This window comes from Miscanthus floridulus, chromosome 8 (assembly GCF_019320115.1).
Source record: "Miscanthus floridulus cultivar M001 chromosome 8, ASM1932011v1, whole genome shotgun sequence".
Lineage (NCBI taxonomy): Eukaryota > Viridiplantae > Streptophyta > Magnoliopsida > Poales > Poaceae > Miscanthus > Miscanthus floridulus.
The window spans coordinates 91,230,814-91,248,554 of record NC_089587.1 but is presented as its reverse complement, the minus strand read 5'-3'; the positions used below and the strand labels follow the sequence as shown (position 1 = coordinate 91,248,554).

Below are 17,741 nucleotides of genomic sequence, written 5' to 3'. Positions count from 1 at the left end.
GGCTGCTCCCGCATCGTGCGTCGCTAGGCTACTGGCTGGCCATAGCTGCTCGCCCCACGGCCGCTACTGGCCATGCCACCCCTCCTACTGTCGTCGGCGCTAGTAGTCACTGTGTGATCGACGTGCCATGCTTCCGCCCGCCGTTGCCTAGACACTGCGTGTGAGCGCGCACGCCCTTGGTCCGTGCCGTGTCTCTGCCATGGCTGCTTCCACCACCCCTACCACGTAGCTCCACCATGGCCAGTTGCCATTCCCGTGGGCTGGTGTCCCTCCTGGTCCGTGCTCTATTTAGAGAATGAAGAAAAGGACGAAGAGGGGTAAGAACCCAAAAAAATATTGTACAGGGTTGTTATCGCGAAATATGTGACTCTTTTGAATAGTGCGCTAGATCGTAGGTTGATTAGTTAAAAATCTAGGGTCTTTCCTGCATAAACGTGTGCCGAGGCTAGGCCAAGCCGCTTGGGCCGGCCTGTTGCCCGCGCGTGGTTTGCTGGGTCAGCCTACCGCGCCTGGGCCGCTCGCGTCGTTGCCACGTTTTGCCAGGCCACTCTGCTGGGCTGCCGTCACTGCTAGGCCGTTCGCCACGTTGGGCCGCCGCCTGTCCCACCGGGCCGGCCTATGGCCTGCGCCTGGGCCACGCATGCCGTGCCTCACTTGGGCCACCTTGGACTGCTGGGCCGCTTAGTCATCGCTGGCCTTTAATTTCTAAAACAATTAGCCAATTTAGTTCGGGAATAAATTTGTAAAATCAATATACATTGGTGTAGTTGTCCAAAAATTATAAAACCAATTTTGTTAGTCTCCTAAAATCATGATCTACCTGTTAGTAGATTTTGTTCTCATAGTTTGATAATATTTTTGGAAGCTATATAATTAATTAGAGATAATTAATATTATGAAACGGTAAACTTGTAGGAATCATTATGGTAAATTAGTAATAGTGTTGGATCTAAAATGTCTAGAGTAGGCTCCTAGCAATATTAAGTACTCATTGTAATTGTTGTAGTTCGAGAATAATTAGTTTGCTAGATAGATAATGATGCCCTATTTCGAATAATGATTAAATCGATAGAATAAAATGAAGAAACAACTTGGGTTTATGTAATGAAAATAATTGTTGGGAAATAGCATCTTATTCGACAACATGGATATGTAACCTAAGTACAGTCGTCGTTAGAACTAGCTCATTAGCTTGTGAGGCATGATCGGATTTCTAAGCATTTCAGTTGTCGTTGATTACTTACATCTATGTATTCACATCAATGCATATCATATAGGTACAATGATGGATCAACGGATCAATAGAAGGATGATGGGGAATCCAAAGATGGTGTAATGATATTCTCTCTAGGAGATGATGCAATAGGCTTTCCATCCAGTTGATGGTGGATGATCTAAAGATGCAGATACTAACTTTTTAATATATATCTTATCCAAGCAAGCCCCGATGCATAACCCCTACTTTTCTGTAGTTTAAATTATATTTGTCCATTAAGTTTTAAGGAGTTGATTGAAACCCACTTGCATACACATATCTTTATCCTATGAGTCTTACTAGTATGACAGGATCATGTAGATTGCTATGCTACAGGACTCTGGTAGAAGTCGAGTGTTTGTCTGTCACTCGCGAGAGATAGAAAATAATTATTGGATTATTATCACTTGGAATATATAAAAATGGTGGAAAGGAAAATGGTGACTGGACAGGGATATAGTTTGGGTATTGGTGGGTGTAAGAAGTTGTGTTGCCGTGGACGTGGGGCATGGCTTGGTTACACTGCTTTCCCTATCTGTGTCGGTTAAGGACCGATCGTTGCATAAGCCATCGAGGCAAGTCACATACATATTATCCCAAGCACATACTTGGGTATGGGCGCTTGGAAGACTTGTTGCTCTCTTATCGCGGATCTGGCTCTTTTCGGACCGACTATCAGGGTTTTATTTTGGTGGAGGAGGTCCTTGCACCGCACTGAGTCCGGGACTCAGGGGCGGAGGCTTCGAGTCCCAGTTTGGATGGGGACTTAGACACCCAGGATAGGAGAGTGATGGGTTGGTCCTGCTTATGCCTTGGGTACAAGCGGGGCATGTGTTTTGGGGTACCTAGCTGGGGGCATTGATTCGCGAATCGCCGGGCAATCCGGTACGGCTTGTTTCATGTCTAGCACCGTAGTAAGAACTGAAAGATGAAAGATGAAAAGAAAAGGAATTCTGATTGCTTACCACCTGCATGAAAGCAGCACAGGTGCTTACATAGAATGGTTAGTTAATGAACCAATGCGGCTATTAATAAAAATCGACTATAAGGACGCACATTTAGTAATGCTTCCTGTAGATGCAATGAAACCACAAGCTAGATAGCCTTGCATATCCTTGGGGTCTTTTATTTTCTCCTATCGGGTAAGTCTTGCTGAGTACAATTGAGTACTCATGATTTTATTCCCCCTATTGCAGGTGACAGGTGGATGCTTGAGCTGACCCTTGTGTGTGGATACCTCCTGGTGGGCTTAGCGAGGATTCCTTTATGCTGGATCGTAGTTGTTATTTATAACTCTCACCAAATGCTTTTATAAATGAAAGTTTCATAATCTATTGTCGTATTTTATATATCAATACTTCATCATGCCCTAATTAGATATTCATTTCTGCTGTAATTCTGATCACATGTTTATATTCCACTGTTCAATTAAATTGTTCATAACTCTGATAATATGATTTCATTCCACTGTTATATTAACAAATATTATACTCTGATATTGTATTAAAAGTGATGTAAGAAATGGTTCAGAATGATGTAAGCTTTATTCTCTCATTTGTGATCCTGATGGCAAAAATGTGGATTTTCGTGGTTCTCTCCTGGGGTGTGCCCGACGGAACCGAGTAATTTAGTGTTCTCCTTTGGATGCTTAGTGTTTAATGGAAGACAAGCACTCCTGGGAGGCATTAGATTAGGCGGTTCTGCCACAAGTGCTATCAGAGCGCAAATGAGGAAATAAGGCTTCGAAAACCTTTTCTAAACTAAAATTTGACAACAAATCCCTTTCAAAAAGTTAGGACGTTTGTATGCGAAGTTATATAAGTAGCCCTATTATTATGGTTATGTATCCAGGATAGATGACACTCTACTGACTTAGATAGGCTTAATCAAGTTTTCTACAGGTACACTGACTCAAGCATAGTCCGATAGTATCGACTAGCTACAAGGAGAGAACGATGTGCCAAAAATTTTAAAACGGTTGCCCTATATGTTGGCAACAGTAGAAGGACGTATAGGACATGCATTCATGCATATCCTGTTGGTGCATTGTAGTTCCATATTATTTGCTGATACGCCCTCCATAGGTGTCACACGTGTCGTATTATGCACGACTAACTCATTCTTGTCTAGAGTTAGGTCTGCACTATGGCTTCGTGCTTTGCGATCGCCCGTGGTTCTGCCACACCACTGCGGTTGCGCCCGGCTATGACCCATCTGTCACAGCCATCGCCACCTCCACATGCATTGGTAGGGTCATGACCAACTGCATCGCGCCCGCCATGGTCAGTGCCACGAGCACGGTCGGCAACCCCATCCATCCTATCATCGGTAGCAGTATCGTGGCCATCGTCGGCTGCTCCGTGACCTCCGAAGGCACCCCTTGAGCCCCTGTGTTCGTCCGTCCGACCGATGGCACGGGCGCCACTATAGGAAGCACCTGACCGGCTGGTGACGCAATCACACTAGCGCCGCTCCTACCTGAAACGGGTGTGACACCAGCCGATGGCTGCCACCTCGATTGGAGGGCAACGCTCTTCTTTGGTGCTAGCACCAAAGGATTACACTGTCTGCCAATGCTGCAAGGGACAAAAAGCATATGTCACGATGAAAGCTGACCAAAACAGGAAAAAACAGAGGAACTAATAACTCACCTCAGCGCCATCGGGTGGTAGATACGTTTGGGGGGGTGAACCCCCTGACCTTTGCTTTGCCTCCTTGGAACGAGGCCGTTTTGAGCCCACCCCCTGCTCTTGGGCTGAGGGGCTCGCTCCCCTTGGCTCTTGGGGCATGACGGCGGAGCCACCCGCCTCTACTAGCACCTTAGGTGCGACGGCAGAGCCGCCTGCCTCTGTTGGCTCCTAGGGCAGGCCAATGATACGGCCCACCTCCATCGACTCCCCAGACGTACCCTCCCCTCCGTGGAATGGGAAAGGTCCCGATGCCTGCAAGGATGAACCGATACCTGTCAGCGCATCCTCATTCTCTAGTTTGTCCTACTCAATATCATCGGCTACCTCGTCGTCATCACCATCATCATCATCATCACTATCAATGTCCTCCACTCATTCCCATGCCTGCAGCTTCCGCTGCTTCTTCCTTTTCTTGTCCTCCTTCGCCTTTCTCATCCGCTCGCCCTTGGCATGATTCGCTGTCTTCATGGCTGAATCCCTCGGCAACGGTGTCAGGTGATCCATGAGGATGAGGTCCCTTGGCCAGTCCTGCCCCTCTCAAAGTTAGTATCAAGGGGTCGGGAAATCAATTAAAGAGAAGGCAAGAAAAAGGGAAACTTACGAAGATGACATGGCCTAGCTTCGACAGCATCGGAGGATGCCTCGACACCGGGTAAATGAAATCAAGATGGGCCTCCTTGATGTGTTGCACGATCTCAGAGTTGTGGAGCATCCCCTCGGGGAGCACCATTCCATTGAGCGACACCTAAGGCACCATCGCATATAGCGGCAGCGTGCGCGTCATCAACGGCGGCACCCTCCTTGCATGGTGGGCCCCTATGATGCCTGACCCCTTCAGGCCTCTCACCTTCAGGATATGGATGGCGGTGATGTGGTCTCGAATCTTCTTCTTGTCCTTCTTTGGGATGCCCCACTTCCTCCATGGCTCTAGGGCCTCTTCGATTAGGCGCCCGGTGAACTCCAATAGAGGGGCAATGACATCGTTCTTGAGGTAGAACCATTATGAGTGCCACCCCTTGTTTGATGTCGAGAGCTGCATGGACGGGTACTCGCTGACCCGATTATTCTGAAGTTGGATACCGGCGCACCCCATCAGCATATGCAGCTCCTGCCTACCACTTTTCACCCTCTTCTTCTAGAGGGTGACAGCGAAGAAGTACCTCCAGAAGTCAAAGCAGGGGCTGATCCACAGGAATCCCTCGCACAGGGTGATGAACGCCATCATGTGCTAGATCCCATTGGGATTGAGATGCTGCAGCTCAATCTTGTAGTAGTGCAGCAGCCCCAGAAGGAATCTATGGGCAGGGGTCACGAACCCATGCTCGTGGAAGTGGGCGAACGATACCACATAACCGTTGGGTGGCGACAGCAAGTCCTCCTCACTGGGTAGTAGCTACTCCCCGGCCAAGGTCCACACGGGGAGAAGACCACGACGGGTGAGGCCCTCCATGCGCTGGAAGGTGATGTCAGAACGGCACCACGGATCCATTAGAGGTGGGGGCGGATGGATGCGGGCTCAACGGCGACGGAGATGCGAAGGTAGGAAACCTAAACGATTGGCGGTGGTGGTGGTCGTGGCTTCGGAGGCAAGGAGGCAAGGTATGGAACCTAGGGGCTAACCCTTTGGTTTTATAGGGGCGATGGGCGCGAGGAAACCAACCGCCCACCTAGATCTCTACGCCTGCCATGATCTACCACCACGTCTCGCCGTGGGGTGCGCGCACACAACCTCTGTCCGCTCCCTTGAAAAACTCGTCGAGCGTTTCGTCTTCCTGAATAGACTGTGACCTATCACAGGTAAAAGAGATACGGAGCTAAAAACACTATAGCCCCGTCTAGGCTTAGGAGCTCAAAGGTTGGCCCACCAACAGGTTCGACAATCGCTTCGAGCACCTTTAAGGTAAGGGGTGGAATGAGATGGTCCCGCTAGCGGCTAGTACCTAGGCGTACGAGCGCCACGGGCAGCCCAACCCATGTTCGAGTCTCGACCGAATACGATCCATGGTTTTTCCTCGAAGAAAGGCAGAGAGCCCTCGGGACTGGTCGAATGGACCCAGGAACTATATGGATTGATCATTGAGAATCTAGAGTTGGTCACCAGCTAACCTAAGCTAGATCCCCACAATTGGGATCTAGGGCCCCACTCGAACTAACCCATTAATAGCTCACCGAGCACCATGGCTCGTCCATAGAGGAAAATCATGGCACGGCTTCACCCCTCTAGTTGCGAAAACCACAGACGGGGTGACGATCCCAAAGACGAGATGACCCTCGATCGGACCCCTGTGACGCGCGGGGGCTCAAGGAAAGTTAGACTCGCACGAAGACCGAACGCACGGTCGTAGAACAATAGACCCCCATAGGGGTCAAAATTAGCAAAGACCTTTTTTGACCCACCAAATCTCACGGCTATACCCCGAGTGGTCTGATCTTGATGAAAGGGAATCACCGTCCCCAGGTCATGCCGTGGGCGACAAAAGAAGGCCAAGGTCCTCAGAGTCCCCCCGTTCGGAAAAGCCTCCAAAGGAGTATTCTACTCCTTCACAGGCTCGAGGGTCACTGTCAGGGACCAATACTAGGGTACCCAAAGAGGATGAGCTAATGACCATCAACATTTATTTATCCGAGCAGTCAAGAGTGCTATTACAGCTCCAACCGACCCCCAGGCGCGCAAGCTCCGCCTCGCCCGACCCTAAGGCCGCGGGCCCTGCCTCGTCTGACCTCTGGGGAAGGGCTCCGCCCCGCCTAACACCGAGGTCACGGGCTTCGCCTCACCCGACCTCGAGGTCATGGGCTCCACCTCGCCCAACCTCTGGTGGTGGACTCCGCCTCGCCCGACCTCCGGGGGCAGACTCCGCCTCGCCCGACCCTAAGGGGAGGGCTCCACCTCACCCGACCTCTAGGGCAGACTCCACCTCACCCAACCCCGAGGCAGCGAGCTCTGCCTTGCCCGACCCTTGGGTTTGCACTCTGCCTCGCCCGGCCTCTGGAGGACTCCACCTCGCCTGACTCGAGGTCACAGGCTCCGCCTCGCCCGACGGAGACCCATGCCACCGCCAACCACTCCAGGTCCAAGCATATGAGCCTAGGTCAAAGCTCTGACACCAGGGAAGAGACCGGCATGCCCCGATGTAACTCGTGGCCATGGGGGGCCATACCGGAGGGTTCACATCAAGAAAAACATCGGGCGTACCAGTGCTGTTCTGCCTAACCCCTGTATGAACACTGGCAGGTGCGTCAGCTCACCACAATGTCTGCTGCGACAGAATGGAATGCCATGCCCAGCAGACGATGCATGCGCGTGGCACCAGTGGTGGATGAGGCCAGGACGTGGAGCTATCCCTGTTGACATCTATAGGGTCGGTGGGACCTACATGAAGGATAAGAAGGACCCGGCGATCCTGAAGGCCGTCCTCTCCCTTTCGTTCCTTGTTTTTTCCTCCGCTGTAACCCATGCTTTCCCTTGGTCTATAAAAGGGAAAGCAGGGCGTCCCATGGACAGGGACTAGAATCGATCGATTGAGGCCAGACCCGATCGAACCACCACGAACCAATCAAACCTCGAATCGACCAGAACACAACACGAGCACACGACTGAGCAGCAACCGAGCTCTCGGCACCCGTTCACTCTTTCCACCAGAGACTTGGGATATGTCCCTCTCTCGCCCGTTTGTAACCCCTACTACAAACTTTCAGTGCTAGTAACACGAGCAGCAGCGACGAACTGGACATAGGGACATTCTGCCCGAACCAGTATAAACCTCGTGTCCTCTAAGTACACCATCCGAGCCAGACGTGCAATACTAGAAATTTACTGGTTGGTGGTAACTCAAAACACCGATAATTGGGGTCTTGCTCAACACACTCCAAGGCAGCTGTGGAATTTTGTGAGGTTGACGTGCCTCTTCCCCCACCCCAACAAAACTCCACTATGATACACCTCAGTACCCACCATGCAAATTCCCCTATCTTTTGCCCCTTTAGCAACTTAGTTAGCTTCGTTGACCCCTGCTAGGTTTTGCAAAGTGGACATTTTGCCCCCCTCTTAACTAGTTTTTAGTCTGAGCTCTGCCACCGCTCAAAGGCCTAGAGTATATTTAAGGAGTGTGGCAAATGACTTGCCATTTTATAAGACATGTGAAGATGAGAGGGATTAGGCAGGTCACACTAAAAGTGGGAAAAGTTGTGATAGGTCTCAACAAAATTATCAGAGATGCATCGTTGTCGAGGGGCACGTGTCTAGGAAAATGCAAGCTCAAGAACACGAACCTGGGTGAACAATTCTACCACAAGAAACCTAACTATCTGGATTGCGCTTAGTTTGTTTGGAGATACAGATGTTGATATTATTTTTCCTATAAGGAATTATTTTAGATCTCATTTTTCACAGTGAAATGTTGATACTATTTTCTATAGGGGACTATTTTGGAAATTGGATCTCATTCTCATAAAGAGAAACTAACCTGTTCGCTTAATCAGCCATGGTATAATATTTTTCTCTCACAACAAATCAGCTTCAGCCGGCTTATAGCCACAGAAACCATCAGCCGAACAGATAATTTGGATTACAGATAAAAAAAGAGAGACATGTTTGGATCTTATCCTCGCAGTGATTATTGTTTTTGCATAGTGAAAATCTCGGAATAATAGGTTTGAGATAGATAGTTGGATTATATCAAAGTAGTGGGATCCCATTCTCATTTTTCTATCTTACTTTTCTTGTTATTGGAAATCAAATAGGGTCTAAATATAGTCAAATTTAAATTCCTTGACTCATTAACAAAATAAGATAGCATTTTTTATGGACAGTAACAGCTAAGAGCAAAAACCGTTAACACTAAGCGCGTGTTTAGTTCCAGGAAGTTGTAATTTGGGACCACTGTAGCATTTTCATTTTTATTTGGCAATTAGCGTTCAAACATGGACTAATTAGGCTCAAAACGTTCGTCTCGCAATTTCCCACCAAACTGTGCAATTATTTTTTTTTCGTCTATATTTAATGCTCCATACACGGGCCGTAAACATTCAATGTGATAGGTGCTGTAGCACTTTTTGAGATTTTAGGGTGAAACTAAACACGCGCTAAGATAGCATTTTGCTGTGACTCGTACTGTGCACGTTTCACTGTTTCAGCGCGTGCCATCAGCATCAAGCACAACCCCTCGGACGCTTCTACCCCTGGCCCGGTGGGACCCGCCCGGCGCACGTGGTCGCGTCCCGCATCCCGACAACCCGACCTGCCACGTGGGCCACCCGGACCCGCTTCCCAACCCCATCCCTTCCCACCAAAATCTCCCGCCATCTCGACGCCTCTCCCGCCAAAACCAACCGACGCCCTCCCCTCTCCCGCCCGCCAGGACCGGGCGCACCGCGCAGCGAGACAGGCGGGCTAGTGTTTTGCCGCGCAAGCTACCCCGCAGATATAACAAGTCGGCGCGCGCCGCTTGGGTCCGAAACTCTTTTTTGGCGCGCATCCTTTTTTGGCGCGCATCGCAACAGCCGCCGCCGTTTCCGGTACCCTGTCGCTCGTCCACCACCACCGCCGCCCAACCCTAACAGAGCTCCCCTCCGCCTTCCCTCCGGTCGCCGGAGAGCCTGGTTTTTGTCGCGGCAGCGGTTTCGAGGCCTGTATTGGCAGTGCTTGGAAGGAGGGACATGGAGGGAGTCGCCAAGCCGTCCACGAGCTCGGGGGTCACGGATAGGGCCTCCTCCGCCGCGGCCTCCACAGAGGAGAGGTTCGCCGATCTGTGCAAGGTACGGGCTCTCACCTGCCGCGGCGTTTGCGCCGCTCCGTCGGCAGGGGCTTTCGACCTTTCGTTGGGTGCTGGAATTTGTGTTTTTTTTCCTGTGCAAGGTGTGCTTTTTTTTTTCCAATGTCTTTGAGCTGCTTCGTGTGTGTTTGCTACGTGAAAAAAATCATGGAAGATCGAAGATTTGGGCGGATTTTCTTGTTTGGAGTTTAATTTGGGCTGGATCTGGCGCTCCCCTTTGGTTTTGCATCTTCTTCTTTTTTTTTGGGGGGGGGGGGGGGGCATGTGTCAGGTGTTAGCTTTTCTGGCTGTGGTACGGTCTTTGGGGTTCAGTGCTCTCGACCCACTGACTTTTTGTTATCCCAACCAATTTCTCGCCCTTTTAATCCTTCGAATTTCATTTTGAAGATAAAGGAACCATTCCGATCCATTTTTTTCGGTTTCCTTGTGATGTGTGAAAATTTATGTTTTTCCACCTTTCGCTGCCAACATTTTGCTGTCTACTGGGGTATTTTTTTTTTTTATGATCTGTGGCTGATCCTTTCAAAATCGAATAAATGAAGTGTCTTTAGAAGGTTCCATTTTGTTTTACGCACTTTTTTTTTTGAGGAATGTGGCCCTACAGTGAATATATTAAACGTTTTACACACTTCAAATTTGAGTCATACTGTCTTTCGTATGTCTTTATCATTAGTGATTCTGTACCTGGGAGTTTATATTTACTACTCCTGCAGTCCTGCTTGTTCTATTTTTAGGAAATAGATATGCATAATCTTGTGATGTTCCATTTTATCGCTGCTGTTCTGTTAACTGATTCTCGCATACCCTAATTTTTTATCTGCTCTGTTGTTTGCTGGCGAGCAGAGCAAGCTGGGACTGGACGAGAGCACAACGAGGCAGGCAATGCAGCTTTTCAAGGAGACCAAGAACATCCTCAAGTCCAGCGTGTCTTCCTTGGGCGGCGGATCGGTAAGATTGCGTTTTCTTTGTCTCTGGTGTAGTTAGAGTGCTTCTTCCATCCAAATTTAGGACCATGATGTATTGCTAAAACCTATGTCTGCTACCTATTGGATTTATGTATAGCCCGAGGAGATCGAGAGGTTCTGGTCTGCCTGTGTTCTTTACTGTGTGTCAAGGCTCAGCAAAGCGGGGAGGTCCAAGGAAGATGGCAGTGATCTCGCTTTGCCAGATTTTGAGGGCATCTAAGCTGAAGTAAGAGTCACGCTAGGTTTGTTTGGTTGAGGAACAATCACTTCTCACTTAGGCTAATCCCTGCATTCGTTTTGTTGATTCCATGTAGCATTGTGGACTTTTTCAAGGAGATGCCACAGTTCTGCTTAAAGGTTGCACACGTTCTGACTGGCCTATATGGTTCAGATTGGGAAAAGAGGCTTGAGGTATATTATGCAATTAGTATGCTCCCCCTGTTTTAGAATCCATTTTAGAATTGAACATGTTTGAGCTTCCTCTCTTATTAATGCATTTCCTTGTTTTGTGCTCAGTTGAAAGGAACTGCAAGCGAATGTTGTCCATTTAAGCTTGCTAAGCAGGTGAAATTATACTTTCTATTTAGCGTTTTAAAAAATTATTCTTTCTATTGCTTTTGCTTGTGTGACGTGGCTGTTAGTCTCTTAGAATCAATCACAGTAGGTCATCGGAGTACAATACAGTGGGGTATTGAGGAGGAGGAGCCGGATCCCGCCATAGGGTTCATCGGTGAAGTTCTGCGCTAGGCAGCGACGGTCGGAGAAGAGAGAGCGACGCAGTGAAGACCGTGGTGGCGCAGTGCAGTGGCGGCGGTGGTGCTTCCCGTCACTGGCTGCGCCCCTCTGTTAGATCGGAGTAGGGTTTCTAGGTGGGGCGTACGGCTCAGGCGAACCTCGTACTGAGAGCCGCCGGCCCCACCTCTATTTAATGCGCAGTGTGACGGGGCCCGCCAGCCATAGATGGACTGGGCACCCCCGATCAGGGCGCGAGGTCAAGGCCCAAGTGGCCGTTGGGCCACTGTGGTTGGGAGATCAAACCAACAGTGGCTACTCAGCATAAGACGTCTAGCTTTTGTTTTTGTAAATTGCTGTGCTAGAATGTTGATTCACTGCTAGTTTTACTGGACTGAAATGAAATCACATTGGAGCATTTGGTAAATGCAATGCTGAGTTTCAGTGGATTGGAGGTATATTTGGTACAATAACTTGAGCAGGCATATCCTGTACTGCTTGTACTACTCTAGCATTCTTATGTCCCCTATAAGGTGATACCATAAATATCGGGATAACAGTCTTCTTTTTTTGTTATCCCAAAACTATCTTCTCTTTTGTACAACCTGTATAAACCGTATGTATCCTAGAAAGTTCAAAACGGTAGGCTAAAATTCCATTATTCAGCTTAGATGTTTTTAAAATCATCCCCATTTGCTGAATCATTGTGTATATATGGACGATTATTAAGGATTGTGACGCCATTCAAATAGGCCAACGATATATGAGCAAATTGTGCTACAGTGCAGGTGCTTAATTGGTTTCAAGCTTCATGTATAATCTGGTTTGAAGACCATTTGCAAGTAATATCTACTGTACCTTAAATTCTATGCTGCTGCCTGCTTTGCTGTTTCCTTCTCATCGTCATCGATAGTTTCCTCTATAAAAGGATAAATTATTAACTATCGATGACTGTGGTTCAGGCACTACAAGCGTGCATACCAGGAGCTATTCTCGTCAAATGATGGCAAGTGTTCAGACAATTCTTCAGAATCAAACAACCAAGAGGCTTCTGATTATTATCGCTTTGGATGGTTGCTCTTTTTAGTCCTAAGAATCGAAACATTCAGCAGATTCAAGGATCTTGTGACATCCACAAACGAACTGGTTTCTGTGTTGGTAAGGACGCTATGATCTTCACAAGTGTTCTCTTCACTTGCAGCAGGACAATTGATCTATACTATACTGTTAGTTAACTTGAAAGTAATGGATACTGCTTATTTTGCACGCCTTGCAGGCTGTACTTATCATTCATGTTCCTGTGCGGCTAAGGAACTTCGATATAAAGGATTCATCCTACTTTGGTAGTGGCAACCAATTCTTATTTGACAGATGCTGTTTGCTAATCATGGTCTGCTAGTTATAGCAGTTGTGGCATAAAACTCAGTGCGTCCATTTATTGGTTTGAATCAGGTAAGAAGTCAGATAGGGGAGTCAGTCTTATTGCTTCTCTGTGTGAAAAATATCATACCTCAGAAGATGAGTTGAGCAAAGCACTGGAGAAGACAAATACTCTCATAATGGATATTCTGAAAAAGAAGCCATGCCCAGCTACTTCAGCATGCCAACAGGATAATTTGTCTTTCATTGATCCAGGTAAAGACCTGCTACGCAAGAATGATTTTAATGTTTCGTATTCACTGTTTTTGTTTCACAAGCTTGTCTGGTGCACAGTCTCACTAAGGTTTCTTCTTTGATGCAGAAGGTTTGACAGTTTTTAAGGATTTGCTTCAGGGAGACTCATTGAAATCAAGTCTGCTAATCCTGGAAAAAGAATATGAAAATGCAATTAACACAAAAGGCGAGCTAGATGAGCGCATGTTTGCTAATGATGAGGACAGTTTACTTGGCAGTGGAAGCCTTTCAGGTGGAGCCATTAATTTACCAGGCACAAAGGTAATACTAACTAGCAAGCTTATTCATCCATTGCTTCATAACTTGAAAGCTTTTAAATTATTTAAAATTGTATGTATGTTGTGGTATTTCAGAGAAAGTATGATGTTATGGCCTCACCTGCAAAATCAATATCAAGCCCAAATCCAATGTCTCCTCCACGTTTTTGTCTATCTCCTAAAGGAAACAGCTTTTGCAACTCAAAGATGGCTCCTATCTCTCCAGTGAGCACAGCCATGACAACTGCCTAAGTGGCTTCGGAGTACAGTATCTTCCCTTCCATCAAAACCTTCTGGGGAACTATTGCGCTTCTTCTCAGCATGTGATAAGGATCTAACAGATGACATTGCACACAGAGCTGGGATTATACTTGGAGCCATATTCACGAGCAATTCTTTTGGTGAACGGATCTGTACTAATATGCGAAGCGCAAATAGGATGGATGCTATCTGGACAGAGCAAAGAAAAATGGAAGCCCTTAAGCTATATTATAGGGTTCTGGAATCTATGTGTAGGGCTGAGTCACAGATCTTGAGTGGGAACAATCTTACATCACTTTTGTCTAATGAACGTTTCCATCGGTGTATGATAGCATGTTCTGCAGAGTTAGTTCTTGCAACTCACAAGACTGTCACTATGATGTTCCCAGCTGTGTTGGAGAAGACTGGCATTACAGCCTTTGACTTGAGTAAAGTCATAGAGGGTTTTGTTCGGCATGAAGATACACTCCCAAGAGAGTTGAAGCGCCATCTGAATTCTCTTGAGGAACGGCTGCTAGAAAGCATGGCATGGGAGAAAGGGTCATCAATGTACAATTCCTTAATTGTTGCTAGGCCGGCACTGTCTGTAGAAATAAACCGGTTAGGTTTACTGGCTGAACCAATGCCATCACTTGATGCAATTGCAGCACATCATAATATCTCATTGGGTGGCCTGCCGCCTCTTCCCTTCCAAAAACAGGACCGTTTGCAAGGTATCATTTTATCATTCCTTCAGCATAATGCCTATTACATATTCCTGAAGTGTTTAAAGCAGTATTTCTTTGTTTTTTCCACTTTTCAAGCGTGCGAATAAGTGATTGAACATCCTTTTTGTTAATTGTGTTTCCTGTAGATAAAGATGAAGTCAGGTCTCCCAAAAGGGCATGCACTGAGAGGAGAAATGTGCTGGTGGACAGCAATTCATTTCGATCACCAGTGAAGGACATTATTAAATCAAAGTTACCACCTCCTCTTCAATCAGCTTTTGCAAGGTTAATATTCCTTTCTGACTTCTTTGTGAACTCTTTCCTCAGCTGGATGCTTAAGTGGAAATTTCCCTTTTTGTTATTCTTATTGCAGTCCAACAAGACCGAATCCTGCAGCAGGAGGTGAAACATGCGCAGAGACAGGAATAGGTGTGTTCTTTAGCAAGGTAAGTGTTCCTTCAGATGCATCCTAATGTGAGAAGATAAGATGCTTGCTGTTCACGCCATATCCCTCTATCCCTGCAGATAGCAAAACTCGCAGCCATTAGAATCAGAAGTCTCTGTGAAAGACTGCAACTTTCTCAGCAAGTTCTGGAGCGAGTATATTCCCTTGTCCAGCAAATACTTAGCCAACAGACTGGTCTTTTCTTCAACAGACACATTGATCAGATCATACTATGCAGCATATATGGAGTTGCCAAGGTAAATCCTTATAAATTTGTCGAAGTTCCAATATTAACAGATAAAAGTATTTCCTACTGTAATCATTAAATTTCTTACTGACAACAATTTGCAGATCTCTCAACTGGAACTTTCATTCAAGGAGATTATCTTTCGGCTACAGGAAACAACCTCAATGCAAGCCACAAGTTTTCCGAAGTGTTTATGTTCATTGGCCCCCAAGAAGCCGTAATGGGGTAAGTTCCATCTTGTTTTTAGCTTTTAAGAATTTTGCAATGAGTTGAAAGTTTATCTGACTGAATTATATCCTGCCAGAAAACAGGAGAAGATCATGTTGATATTATCACTTTCTACAATGAAGTATTTATTCCTGCTGTCAAGCCTTTGTTAGTGGAGGTAGGACCTGGTGCTAGTCCAAAGAAGAAAGAAGAGGAAAAAGGTTCTGTTGATGGTATGCACCCAATTCAGAAATTAAGCACATCGTTCTAGTGCTGACTCCATAAAGGCTTTGCTGAAATATTTTAATTGTATCAGTAGGTCCACACCCAGAATCTCCTCAGCTAGCTCGGTTTCCAAACCTTCCTGACATGTCTCCAAAGAAGGTTTCTGCTACTCATAATGTATATGTCTCACCACTACGATCATCGAAGGTAAAATACCTGTCAATTTGTTGTGTATCTTTTCAATCTCACCTGACTGAACTATTTTGGTAATCCTCCATCAATGCCGTGACAACTTTATAACTGTACTCTGCAGATGGATACTTTGCTCTCCCCAAGCTCAAAGAGCTACTATGCATGTATTGGCGAGAGTACCTATGCATTTCAAAGCCCCTCCAAGGACCTGAAGGCTATCAATAACCGCCTAAATAGGTAAAATTAGAAAAAGAATAGTTCACTAAAGGTTTGCTCATTCAGTTTCCAACAACAGATAACTGATGTCCAGATTTACTTGCAATGTGTCCAGTGGGAAGAAAGTTAGCGGACGACTTAACTTTGATGTTGTCAGCGATCTGGTCGTTGCCAGTAGCCTCAGCAGCGATCAAAATGCCAAGCCTGCAGCCACGGAAGTGGTTCCCATCAAGACACAGGTGAAATGCGAGCCATCTGACTCGTGATCGACTTTGTGATGCTGCATCACCAATCCAGTCCAACCTATTATAGATTGTTAGGTTTCAGATCCTCTGATTTAGATATTAGATGGCCCTTGTTTGTGTTTGTGTTTTTGACATCGGAAACATCTCTGTGAGCAGCTCTACCTTCGGTAAAATATAAGAAAGCTGCCCTGAGAGCACCCTTAACCCAACTCGCTTTGTAAGAGATAGTAAGTACCATAGCCATGTAACTTCATAAGTTTTGAAAGGTTCTGTAAATGCAAAATGGTCATTGTCAATTCCGGTACAGCTGCCATTGCTTGTTCGTGGCTGTTTTACTATCAAGCCTGTCAGCACTGTGCTACGTTGTTTTTAAATCTATCTGCTTGAATGTAATTATGTAAAGGAGACGACCCCTGTTGTGGTGCCTGAGCGCCACAGTGCGAGGTTGGCGGCCAAGGCTTCTGCAAACTTCACTGATATGACTGCAAAAGCATTCTCAGCGCAAGGCTGTGCTCAACTCCCTGTCTGGCTGTTCGGCTTCTCTGAAGAAGCAGGTCAACAAAAGGTGCATTTTATGTCGCGAATAAGCATTCCAATCAACGTTTCGGACCTGCGCAAGTTTGTTTCCTCAGCGGGCTCTCAGCTGCTGTTCGCCGGCCTCCCTAGGAGTGGTCACTGATGTTGCAGAATGAGGACCGAATTGTTCTTCAGGTGGCTTGACATGGAGTCTCGCAGCTGCTCCTGTCTTTCGGCCGGTCTGTGTTTGCTGCCTTACCTTAACTCCTTAAGTTTGTCTTAGTTGCAGTGGCAGCGTGTGTTGTGTCCTGGTCTGTCTCGTGTTCTATGTTTTTTTTAACGCAGTCTCGTGTTCTATGTGGTGTTGGTCGCTGCCAGTTTACTCTCTTGCCGACGTGTTTTGCCGTTGGTGGGATTGTCAACTGCTGTCACCTCGTGTCACTAGTTGCTTAGGTGCCTTGTCTGTCAGTAATGGGGTCTAATGCTCGTTCTATTTCTATCTTGTCTTCGAATGTTCGTGGGATTGGCAACAGAATTGTACCATTGTTCGCGATGCGCTTCATGCCGCTGCTCCTTCGGTGGCGTGCATTCATCAGGAGTCTAAAAGCTCCAAGATTATCTCAACCATGAAAGCAAAAACCTTCCTCCCTCTAAAACTGTCCAACTCGTTCAGATACAATAGCGCTTCGGGCTCCAGGGGAGGCATCGTGGCCGCCTGGGACGACGCTGCTCTCTCATTTGAGGCTCCCATTCGGAGACGATACTCCATCACCACTTTCTTCTCTTCCAACTTCTCTGACATACGTCTGGCTGTAACTAATATTTATGCTCCCTCTGATCACTGGGATTCGCGGATTTCTTAGAGGACCTGCTTGGATTTACTGTCTCAAATTCACTGTCCTTGGATGCTGGCTGGCGACTTCAATCTTGTGAGGTTTGCCAATGACAAAAAACAACAACGTTTCCACCTCCCTTATGTAGTTATGTCTGCCTTCACTAATGCCATCCATAGCTTAGGTGTTCAGGAGCTCAAACTCATTAATAAGAAATATACCTGGATGAACGGCCAACTGGTCCCTGTGCTCTCGGCTTGATAGAGTGTTTGTCAACAATGAGCTGAACTTGGCCTTTCCCTT

The 17,741-nt window shown here is 46.9% G+C and overlaps 1 protein-coding gene across 1 annotated transcript; it reads left to right on the top strand.

Annotated features, from left to right (window-relative positions):
* Window positions 1-9,387: 9,387 nt before the first annotated feature.
* LOC136476953 (retinoblastoma-related protein 3-like) lies at window positions 9,388-16,532 on the top strand. Its single transcript, XM_066474931.1, is given in 21 exon segments — window positions 9,388-9,699; window positions 10,560-10,664; window positions 10,779-10,868; window positions 10,870-10,907; window positions 10,996-11,092; window positions 11,205-11,245; window positions 12,376-12,571; window positions 12,690-12,756; window positions 12,866-13,048; window positions 13,155-13,348; window positions 13,441-13,593; window positions 13,595-14,318; window positions 14,459-14,597; window positions 14,686-14,758; window positions 14,838-15,014; window positions 15,109-15,144; window positions 15,146-15,229; window positions 15,309-15,444; window positions 15,531-15,643; window positions 15,750-15,865; window positions 15,960-16,532. Coding segments are annotated over 21 exon segments (3,012 nt in total). The 5' UTR covers window positions 9,388-9,600; the 3' UTR covers window positions 16,111-16,532.
* Window positions 16,533-17,741: the final 1,209 nt, after the last annotated feature.